This window comes from Cherax quadricarinatus, chromosome 86 (assembly GCF_038502225.1).
Source record: "Cherax quadricarinatus isolate ZL_2023a chromosome 86, ASM3850222v1, whole genome shotgun sequence".
Taxonomy (NCBI): Eukaryota; Metazoa; Arthropoda; class Malacostraca; order Decapoda; family Parastacidae; genus Cherax; species Cherax quadricarinatus.
In genome coordinates, this window is record NC_091377.1 from 10,213,691 (window position 1) to 10,226,386 (window position 12,696).

Sequence of the window (12,696 nt, forward strand, 5' to 3'; positions counted from 1 at the left end):
GTCTAATGGAACAATGTAATTGGCCAAAAATAGGACTCAAAGTGGGCAAAATCGCTGATGCGTAAATATCACTGACGCAGCAAAATTAGCGAGAACATAATTTCATCAATTTTTTATCAAATTTTGTACTTTTTGTTTTATTACCTTCAGAAAAAGATTCTCTACCATTTCATAAGAAAATAATAATAATTTTTTTTTTTAAATTCTTGAACCCTGTTGGGAATTTTCAGATTGGGGTCTGGACCCACAAGGGGTTAAGGTATGAGGAAATTATCTTCCCCTTAATAATAATAATTGAATTGAACCTGAATATGCCTCCTATGCCCCAAGTACTATATGACCTCTGAGGGGCTTAGTGCTTTCCCTAATTAAAATATTAAATAAGAATATTGTTTTTAAGGTATGGAAGAAGGAGAAATTGCTAGTGAAGATGAAGAATCAGAGGGTAAATGCTCTTCAAAACCTCATAGCAAGAAGAAAGCCAAAAAAAATAAAAATAAGAGCAAAGAGAAGAGAAAATCTCGGAAAGACAAGGAAAAAACTAAGGATGAAAAGAAGAAAGGCCCTGAAAGAAGCAAGAGCCGTGAACGAGACAGAACAAGATCACGGTCAAGAGATAAGCATAAATCAAGACGACATTCAAGGTGAGACAATGAAGGTTATTGTGGAAATATTTTTATTCTGGTATTTTTGTTTAAGTCTGAACATTTATTTTTTTATTATACTTTTTTACCATTATCAGTGGTACAGATTTTTATTTCCACTAGAAATGTGTTATGAATATACCAGGTTGCCTTTACCTATCTATCCATATCATCAACAGTCCCTAAGGCAGTGAATGTTCACAATAAGAACTTTCAGTATGATGGATGCCAAGCCATTGATGACTTGTTACGTCACTTGTTCTCCATAGACTGGAGTATTATTGTACTCTTTGAGCCCCTTTTGAGGCAGGCAGAATTGCAGATCTGAAAAATGTACAGGGAACCTTCAATGCCTGCATAAACTCAGCCAAGCACCTAAATGCTTGAGAACTCTTCTAACTGTCTTCATTGGAATGTAGGCAAGAAAGAGGCATTATATACTTCTAAAATTCTAGAGGGACTGGGCCCAAATCTGCCTACAAAAGTAAGAGGCATAGTAGATGGTGCAATATACCTCCATTGAAAAGCAGGGGTGCTATGAGTACACTAAGAGATAACTCATTAAAGTGTGAAAAAATCAAAGCTTTACAACACTCTCCTTTCGTACATGAGGGGAATTACCAGCAGACCCTTAGCAGTCTTCAAGAGAGAATTTGGAAAGTTCCTCAGGTCAGTTACTGATCATCAGGGCTGTGGTGCATACATTGGACTGCTTGTGGCAAGCACCAACAACCTGGTTAATAACACCATCCACCAGGAGGCCTAGTCTACACCCAGGTCATAGGGCACTGACCTCCAGAACACACTCCTGGTAGTTCTTTCACAAGTGTTTATTGTATTGAAAAATGGAAGAAAGGAGGGAAAAGGATAAGTACTGAAAGGGTCAGGAGGGTCATGATTCAAATTCAGAATTCAAAAATTTATTTCTTTGCATAGTATACAGTGTGTAGCTTATATGTACCAAAATATTGTTAAGCACAAAGAAAGCCACTAGTATGTATGAGCATTTCGGACAGACATACTAATTCTTATAGACTGTTTAAAAATAGACACAGGTTATGGAGTGGTGAATTTTAATTATACATTAATACAAAAGAGGGGTTGCAAACAAGAGAAAAATATTACAGTTAGTACAGTATGCAATAGTACAATTTTAAGTGTGTATTATTTATTTTATTTTTATTTTTTTATTTATTTATTATCACACTGGCCGATTCCCACCAAGGCAGGGTGGCCCGAAAAAGAAAAACTCACCATCATTCACTCCATCACTGTCTTGCCAGAAGGGTGCTTTACACTACAGTTTTTAAACTGAATATTAACACCCCTCCTTCTCAAATTAATTTTGTGTTAAGTGAATTGGAATTTCTTGAGTAGTTTCAAACTGGTTCTATTATTTCAGGCTTAGTATAGTGTTGGTATAGTTAAGTTTTGGAGATTTTTTTTTTTTTTTTTTTAAGTCGGCCGTCTCCCACCGAGGCAGGGTGACCCAAAAAGAAAGAAAATTCCCAAAAAGAAAATACTTTCATCATCATTCAACACTTTCACCTCACTCACACATAATCACTGTTTTTGCAGAGGTGCTCAGAACACAACAGTTTAGAAGCATATACATATAAAGATACACAACATATCCCTCCAAACTGCTAATATCCTGAACCCCTCCTTTAGAGTGCAGGCACTGTACTTCCCATTTCCAGGACTCAAGTCCGGCTATATAAAAATAACCGGTTTCCCTGAATCCCTTCACTAAATATTACCCTGCTCACACTCCAACAGATCATCAGGTCCTAAATACCATTTGTCTCCATTCACTCCTATTGAACACGCTCATGCACGCCTGCTGGAAATCCAAGCCCATCGCCCACAAAACCTCCCTTACCCCTTCCTTCCAACCTTTCTGAGGACGACCCCTACCCCGCCTTCCTTCCCCTACAGATTTATACGCTCTCCATGTCATTCTACTTTGATCCATTCTCTCTAAATGGCCAAACCACCTCAACAACCCCTCTTCTGCCCTCTGACTAATACTTTTATTAACTCCACACCTTATCCTAATTTCCACATAAATTGTATTGGCAGACAGGGGACCCTTTGCTGGTTTGGGCAATGAATTCCAGACCTTGGGGCCCCTTATGTGTGTTGCATGCATAGGGTGAGACAGACATGAGAGATGTCAAAGAGAGTTTTGTGCCTTGTATTGTGTCTGTGTGTTCTGCTGTAGCTATCAAGGAGAAGTTTGAAAGGAGGGTTTATATTGGAGTTTAATGTTCTGTATATACAGTAGACCTTTATATTACACGGTACTTACATTCCTAATTATGCCATGTTAGGTAAATCTGTGTTAGATAAACTAAAGAACTTATGGGAAAAATAGGGTTACATTCCTGAGAGCCCCCAAAAAAGCCAAAACTTGTTTTTTAGACCTCCAGATCTTGCAGAAATAAAAGTGAATATGTTATTATTTTATTAATACACTGGCCGATTCCCACCAAGGCAGGGTGGCCCGAAAAAGAAAAACTTTCACCATCATTCACTCCATCACTGTCTTGCCAGAAGGGTGCTTTACACTACAGTTTTTAAACTGCAACATTAACACCCCCCCCCCCCCTTCAGAGTGCAGGCACCGTACTTCCCATCTCCAGGACTCAAGTCCTGGATGCCGGTTTCCCTGAATCCCTTCATAAATGTTATTTTGCTCACACTCCAACAGCACGTCAAGTATTAAAAACCATTTGTCTCCATTCACTCCTATCAAACACGCTCACACATGCCTGCTGGAAGTGAATATGTAATTGTTGTTAATTGTTGTGATGTATTATGCTATTTTTACTGCTTAAGACTACAAATGCAACAGAAATAATGGTATTTCTTACCTTAAATTGTGGGTGCTGGTGTTTGTCGATGATTGTGAAGAGAGTAGAGAGTTATAGTGTGGCCCTACTGGGCTGAGGTGGATGGTAGAGGTTCTGCTGCTGAAGTCGATGGTTGTACTGGAGCATGCATAAATTCTGTAATGAATTTCTGGGCTGTTTTACACTGCAGTACATTATACAGCTGATGGTATGGTATCAGGTACTCTAGACACCATTTCAAGAGCACTGCTTCTAGATTTGTCAGGGTCCTCTTCAGTGAAAAAGACTAATTTTAGTCAGTAAAGTTAAGTTAAGTCAGTCAAGTAAGTCAGTAAGTCAGTTGTCGGTAGTTAGTCAAGTCAGTCATTAAATCAGTCGTAAGTCAGTCAAGTCTGTCAGTAAGTCAGTTAAGTACAGTAGTGCCCAGTTTTTTGGCGTTCCGCTAATACGGCGATCTCAAATTATGACTGAAACTTTCTATATGGCAAGCGGTCTTTCAAATACGGCGTGCGCCACCTGGTTTGTTTATATTCTCCATGAGCACATCTCTCTGTTATGTAATAATAATCACTCTGGGCACATTAAATGTCTTATTTTACATCAATATAGACATTTTCATTAATCCATCTATGATATTTTCTTCAAAATTATATAAGAAACATGTTACATAGCATATAAACATGCTGTTTATATGCTATGGAGTTGTGGTTGCTCGGTGGAGGGAAAACATTACGTAATACTAATAATAATCACTCTTGGGCACCTTAAATGTTTTATTTTATGTTAATAAAGACATTTTCATTAATTCATCTATGATATTTTCTTCAAAATTATATAAGAAACATGTTACATAGCATATAAACATTTTATGTTTATATACTATGGAGGTGTGGTAACCGGGTAGAGGGAAAACATTACGTCACTCCCCTTAATACATAACGCTTTTGTTTACAATTCTTGGCATGAATTATTCATTACTTCTCCCTTTGTTTATGATGGCATCTAAAGGTAGTTGTTAGGAAATATTAAACTCAGTGAACATGGTATGTCGATGGTAATAATATGGCTCTGAGCCACATTAAATTTTGTGTAGCTATGTATATGTTGGTAGGTATAGGTATGTAGCCCAGGGGGACTACATACATGTACCTACGTTATTATTATAACTGATAATTATACGTATGTGTACCCGTACCTAAGTAGGCCTTCACTCAGGGTGTTATTTCTTCTAAAAATGGTGTTACATGAGAATGGGAGTGTTTCTCTTTATTTATTCTACTGTATCAACGTGGAGACAACTTGTACACAATATAAAGTGACGAAAACCAGATGCGTTTGTCTGGTTTGTTTACACTACTTGTGAGTGGGGTGGGGGGCTGGGCTGGCCTTCCTGGCTACCCATACTTCCCAACCTGACTTCCTACAAATAAAACTCACCTCTCACCCTACATTAAGACTACAAATATTTTAAGGTAAGTAATGGGTGTACTGTGTGTATATTTTACTTTTTATTGTTTTTAATGCCTAGTTCTATTGCTAATGTAATATATGTTAGTGTAAACTTGTTACCTGGCATTTTTTATGCATTTATACGTGGAAAAAATGGCGTTCTGCTTTCCGGCTATGTCTGCTCTCTGGCAGTAGCATGGAACCTAACCTGCCGTATGTTGGGCCCTACTGTATGTCAATCAAGTCAAATAAGTCAGTCAGGTAAGTCAGTCAGTCAGTTATTCATCCCACAAACTTGTATATTTACCTCATTTTTTTAATTATGCAAACTGATGCTTCATTATGGCCATAGGCTATCTCTTGTCTAATATCTCTATTTTCTTCATAACTCTAAGACTTAAACACTTGTACCTTTTCTTGACACTTTCAGCAATACTCGTATGCCTACTGGGTACCATGATTGCTTGGCAGATACAAGATCTGGCAATTAAAAGATCAAAACACAATTCACAAAGACAACTAGTTCCTAAGCGAGAATGGAACTGGTCATGTATTCACGAAGGCTGGGATGGGGGTAGCAGGGAATGGTGTTAGGTCTCCCCCTCTGACACAGTGGTCTGACCCACAACAAGGCTGCAGCTTGAGCTGGGGAAATTTTTTCCTCTCCTGCACACGGAACCTCGTTATGTTAATTATACGAAGTGTTGTATAAAATTGTGCCACAATTTTTCAATAGTACAATAATGAAAACGTGGCAAATAAATCCATGTAATATAACGATTTACTGTATAGCAGACGCAGTAATATGCATATTTTGCATGTGTGAGCATGTTAGATAGGAGTGAATGGAGATGAATGGTTTTTGGGACCTAACGAACTGCTGGAGTGTGAGCCAGGTAATATTTTGTGAAGGGGTTCAGGGAAACTGGTTAGCCACACTTGAGTCCTTGAGGTGGCAAGTATAATGCATGGACTTTAAAGGAAGGGTTTGGGATATTGGCTCTTTAGAGTGACAACTAAACTGTCATATCTGGGCACCTCTGCAAAGACAATGATTATGTATGAATGACGGTAAAAGTGTTTCTTTTTTTGGCTCACCCTGCCTTGGTGGGAGACAGCAGACATGTTGAAAAAAAAATTGTATATTAAGTCCAAGCTCTTGAAGAGCAGAGGGGTGTGTTGTCTGGTGTGTGAGTTGGCGATCATCCGAACAGCAGCTTTTTGTTGGGTTATTAATAGTTTAAGGTCATTGGTTATTACAAAAAAACACTAATTGGGTTTTTACATTAGTGTTAGTAATATAAAAGTTCAGGATACATCATACACATTAAAATAAATTATTTATTTTTTTTTTTTATTATCACACTGGCCGATTCCCACCAAGGCAGGGTGGCCCGAAAAAGAAAAACTTTCACCATCATTCACTCCATCACTGTCTTGCCAGAAGGGTGCTTTACACTACAGTTTTTAAACTGCAACATTAACACCCCTCCTTCAGAGTGCAGGCACTGTACTTCCCATCTCCAGGACTCAAGTCCGGCCTGCCGGTTTCCCTGACCCCTTCATAAATGTTACTTTGCTCACACTCCAACAGCACGTCAAGTATTAAAAACCATTTGTCTCCATTCACTCCTATCAAACACGCTCACGCATGCCTGCTGGAAGTCCAAGCCCCTCGCACACAAAACCTCCTTTACCCCCTCCCTCCAACCTTTCCTAGGCCGACCCCTACCCCGCCTTCCTTCCACTACAGACTGATACACTCTTGAAGTTATTCTGTTTCGCTCCATTCTCTCCACATGTCCGAACCACCTCAACAACCCCTCCTCAGCCCTCTGGACAACAGTTTTGGTAATCCCGCACCTCCTCCTAACTTCCAAACTACAAATTCTCTGCATTATATTCACACCACACATTGCCCTCAGACATGACATCTCCACTGCCTCCAGCCTTCTCCTCGCTGCAACATTCATCACCCATGCTTCACACCCATATAAGAGCGTTGGTAAAACTATACTCTCATACATTCCCCTCTTTGCCTCCAAGGACAAAGTTCTTTGTCTCCACAGACTCCTAAGTGCACCACTCACTCTTTTTCCCTCATCAATTCTATGATTCACCTCATCTTTCATAGACCCATCCGCTGACACGTCCACTCCCAAATATCTGAATACATTCACCTCCTCCATACTCTCTCCCTCCAATCTGATATTCAATCTTTCATCACCTAATCTTTTTGTTATCCTCATAACCTTACTCTTTCCTGTATTCACCTTTAATTTTCTTCTTTTGCACACCCTACCAAATTCATCCACCAATCTCTGCAACTTCTCTTCAGAATCTCCCAAGAGCACAGTGTCATCAGCAAAGAGCAGCTGTGACAACTCCCACTTTGTGTGTGATTATCTTTTAACTCCACGCCTCTTGTCAAGACCCTCGCATTTACTTCTCTTACAACCCCATCTATAAATTTATTAAACAACCAGGGTGACATCACACATCCTTGTCTAAGGCCTACTTTTACTGGGAAATAATTTCCCTCTTTCCTACATACTCTAACTTGAGCCTCACTATCCTCGTAAAAACTCTTCACTGCTTTCATTAACCTACCTCCTACACCATACACTTGCAACATCTGCCACATTGCCCCCCTATCCACCCTGTCATACGCCTTTTCCAAATCCATAAATGCCACAAAGACCTCTTTAACCTTATCTAAATACTGTTCACTTATATGTTTCACTGTAAACACCTGGTCCACACACCCCCTACCTTTCCTAAAGCCTCCTTGTTCATCTGCTATCCTATTCTCCGTCTTACTCTTAATTCTTTCAATAATTCTACCATACACTTTACCAGGTATACTCAGCAGACTTATCCCCCTATAATTTTTGCACTCTCTTTTATCCCCTTTGCCTTTATATAAAGGAACTATGCATGCTCTCTGCCAATCCCTAGGTACCTTACCCTCTTCCATACATTTATTAAATAATTGCACCAACCACTCCAAAACTATATCCCCACCTGCTTTTAACATTTCTATCTTTATCCCATCAATCCCGGCTGCCTTACCCCCTTTCATTTTACCTACTGCCTCACGAACTTCCCCCACACTCACAACTGGCTCTTCCTCACTCCTACAAGATGTTATTCCTCCTTGTCCTATACACGAAATCACAGCTTCCCTATCTTCATCAACATTTAACAATTCCTCAAAATATTTCCTCCATCTTCCCAATACCTCTAACTCTCCATTTAATAACTCTCCTCTCCTATTTTTAACTGACAAATCCATTTGTTCTCTAGGCTTTCTTAACTTGTTAATCTCACTCCAAAACTTTTTCTTATTTTCAACAAAATTTGTTGATAACATCTCACCCACTCTCTCATTTGCTCTCTTTTTACATTGCTTCACCACTCTCTTAACCTCTCTCTTTTTCTCCATATACTCTTCCCTCCTTGCATCACTTCTACTTTGTAAAAACTTCTCATATGCTAACTTTTTCTCCCTTACTACTCTCTTTACATCATCATTCCACCAATCGCTCCTCTTCCCTCCCGCACCCACTTTCCTGTAACCACAAACTTCTGCTGAACACTCTAACACTACATTTTTAAACCTACCCCATACCTCTTCGACCCCATTGCCTATGCTCTCATTAGCCCATCTATCCTCCAATAGCTGTTTATATCTTACCCTAACTGCCTCCTCTTTTAGTTTATAAACCTTCACCTCTCTCTTCCCTGATGCTTCTATTCTCCTTGTATCCCATCTACCTTTTACTCTCAGTGTAGCTACATCTAGAAAGTGATCTGATATATCTGTGGCCCCTCTATAAACATGTACATCCTGAAGTCTACTCAACAGTCTTTTATCTACTAATACATAATCCAACAAACTACTGTCATTTCGCCCTACATCATACCTTGTATACTTATTTATCCTCTTTTTCTTAAAATATGTATTACCTATAACTAAACCCCTTTCTATACAAAGTTCAATCAAAGGGCTCCCATTATCATTTACACCTGGCACCCCAAACTTACCTACCACACCCTCTCTAAAAGTTTCTCCTACTTTAGCATTCAGGTCCCCTACCACAATTACTCTCTCACTTGGTTCAAAGGCTCCTATACATTCACTTAACATCTCCCAAAATCTCTCTCTCTCCTCTGCATTCCTCTCTTCTCCAGGTGCATACACGCTTATTATGACCCACTTCTCGCATCCAACCTTTACTTTAATCCACATAATTCTTGAATTTACACATTCATATTCTCTTTTCTCCTTCCATAACTGATCATTTAACATTACTGCTACCCCTTCCTTTGCTCTAACTCTCTCAGATACTCCAGATTTAATCCCATTTATTTCCCCCCACTGAAACTCTCCTACCCCCTTCAGCTTTGTTTCGCTTAGGGCCAGGACATCCAACTTCTTTTCATTCATAACATCAGCAATCAACTGTTTCTTGTCATCCGCACTACATCCACGCACATTTAAGCATCCCAGTTTTATAAAGTTTTTCTTCTTCTCTTTTTTAGTAAGTGTCTACAGGAGAAGGGGTTACTAGCCCATTGCTCCCGGCATTTTAGTCGCCTCATACGACACGCATGGCTTACGGAGGAAAGATTCTTTTCCACTTCCCCATGGACAATAGAAGAAATACAGAAGAACAAGAGCTATTTAGAAAAAGGAGAAAAACCTAGATGTATGTATATATATATGCATGTGCGTGTCTGTCAAGTGTGACCAAAGTGTAAGTAGGAGTAGCAAGATATCCCTGTTATCTAGCGTGTTTATGAGACAGAAAAAGAAACCAGCAATCCTACCATCATGCAAAACAGTTACAGGTTTCTGTTTCACAGTCATCTGGCAGGACGGTAGTACTTCCCTGGGTGGTTGCTGTCTACCAACCTACTACCTAATAAATTAATCTTTAATATTATATAAATCACACAATCTTTGGTCTAGAGGTATTTAAAATATACATTTTTTTTTTTTTTTTTTTTTTTTTTTTCAACAAGTTGGCCGTCTTCCACCGAGGCAGGGTGACCCAAAAAAAGAAAGAAAATCCCCAAAAAGAAAATACTTTCATCATCATTCAACACTTTCACCACACTCGCACATTATCACTGTTTTTGCAGAGGTGCTCAGAATACAACAGTCTAGAAGCATACACATATAAAGATACACAACATATCCCTCCAAACTGCCAATATCCCAAACCCCTCCTTTAAAGTGCAGGCATTGTACTTCCCATTTCCAGGACTCAAGTCCGACTATATGAAAATAACCGGTTTCCCTGAATCCCTTCACTAAATATTACCCTGCTCACACTCCAACAGATCGTCAGGTCCCAAGTACCATTCGTCTCCATTCACTCCTATCTAACACGCTCACGTACGCTTGCTGGAAGTCCAAGCCCCTTACCCACAAAACCTCCTTTACCCCCTCTCTCCAACCCTTTCGAGGACGACCCCTACCCCGCCTTCCTTCCCCTATAGATTTATATGCTTTCCATGTCATTTTACTTTGATCCATTCTCTCTAAATGACCAAACCACCTCAACAACCCCTCTTCTGCCCTCTGACTAATACTTTTATTAACTCCACACCTTCTCCTAATTTCCACACTCCGAATTTTCTGCATAATATTTACACCACACATTGCCCTTAAACAGGACATCTCCACTGACTCCAACCGTCTCCTCGCTGCTGCATTTACCACCCAAGCTTCACACCCATATAAGAGTGTTGGTACTACTATACTTTTATACATTCCCTTCTTTGCCTCCATAGATAACGTTTTTTGACTCCACATATACCTCAACGCACCACTCACCTTTTTTCCCTCATCAATTCTATGATTAACCTCATCCTTCATAAATCCATCCGCCGACACGTCAACTCCCAAGTATCTGAAAACATTCACTTCTTCCATACTCCTCCTCCCCAATTTGATATCCAATTTTTCTTTATCTAAATCATTTGACACCCTCATCACCTTACTCTTTTCTATGTTCACTTTCAACTTTCTATCTTTACACACATTCCCAAACTCATCCACTAACCTTTGCAATTTTTCTTTAGAATCTCCCATAAGCACAGTATCATCAGCAAAAAGTAACTGTGTCAATTCCCATTTTGAATTTGATTCCCCATAATTTAATCCCACCCCTCTCCCAAACACCCTAGCATTTACTTCCTTTACAACCCCATCTATAAATATATTAAACAACCATGGTGACATTACACATCCCTGTCTAAGACCTACTTTTACCGGGAAGTAGTCTCCCTCTCTTCTACACACCCTAACCTGGGCCTCACTATCCTCATAAAAACTCTTTACAGCATTTAATAACTTACCACCTATTCCATATACTTGCAACATCTGCCACATTGCTCCTCTATCCACTCTATCATATGCCTTTTCTAAATCCATAAATGCAATAAAAACTTCCCTATCTTTATCTAAATACTGTTCACATATATGCTTCAATGTAAACACCTGATCTACACATCCCCTACCCACTCTAAAACCTCCTTGCTCATCCGCAATCCTACATTCTGTCTTACCTCTAATTCTTTCAATTATAACCCTACCGTACACTTTTCCTGGTATACTCAGTAAGCTTATTCCTCTATAATTTTTACAGTCTCTTTTGTCCCCTTTCCCTTTATATAAAGGGACTATACATGCTCTCTGCCAATCCCTAGGTACCTTCCCCTCTTTCATACATTTATTAAACAAAAGTACCAACCACTCCAACACTATATCCCCCCCTGCTTTTAACATTTCTGTCATGATCCCATCAGTTCCAGCTGCTTTACCCCCTTTCATTTTACGTAATGCCTCACGTACCTCCCCCACACTTACATTCTGCTCTTCTTCACTCCTAAAAGATGGTATACCTCCCTGACCAGTGCATGAAATTACTGCCTCTGTTTCTTCCTTAACATTTAAAAGTTCCTCAAAATATTCTCGCCATCTACCCAATACCTCCATCTCCCCATCTATTAACTCCCCTACTCTGTTTTTAACTGACAAATCCATATTTTCCCTAGGCTTTCTTAACTTGTTTAACTCACTCCAAAATTTTTTCTTATTTTCATTAAAATTTCTTGACAGTGCCTCTCCCACTCTATCATCTGCTCTCCTTTTGCACTCTCTCACCACTCTCTTTACCTTTCTTTTACTCTCCATATACTCTGCTCTTCTTATAACACTTCTGCTTTGTAAAAACCTCTCATAAGCTACCTTTTTCTCTTTTATCACACCCTTTACTTCATCATTCCACCAATCACTCCTCTTTCCTCCTGCCCCCACCCTCCTATAACCACAAACTTCTGCCCCACATTCTAATACTGCATTTTTAAAACTATTCCAACCCTCTTCAACCCCCCCACTACTCATCTTTGCACTAGCCCACCTTTCTGCCAATAGACGCTTATATCTCACCCGAACTTCCTCCTCCCTTAATTTATACACTTTCACCTCCCTCTTATTTGTTGTTGCCACCTTCCTCTTTTCCCATCTACCTCTTACTCTAACTGTAGCTACAACTAAATAATGATCCGATATATCAGTTGCCCCTCTATAAACATGTACATCCTGGAGCCTACCCATCAACCTTTTATCCACCAATACATAATCTAATAAACTACTTTCATTACGTGCTACATCATACCTTGTATATTTATTTATCCTCTTTTTCATAAAATATGTATTACTTATTACCAAATTT

At 39.3% G+C, this 12,696-nt stretch overlaps 1 protein-coding gene across 4 annotated transcripts in view; it reads left to right on the top strand.

The window, feature by feature from the left end:
* LOC128703012 (uncharacterized protein DDB_G0287625) overlaps positions 1-12,696 on the top strand; it is a 132,863-nt gene that overhangs the window by 11,927 nt on the left and 108,240 nt on the right. For all 4 annotated transcript variants that reach the window (XM_070103626.1, XM_070103628.1, XM_070103629.1 and 1 more), the window contains exon 4: positions 401-644. In XM_070103626.1, coding sequence (XP_069959727.1) covers positions 401-644 — 244 coding nt within the window. The remainder of the gene's footprint in view (positions 1-400; positions 645-12,696) is intronic.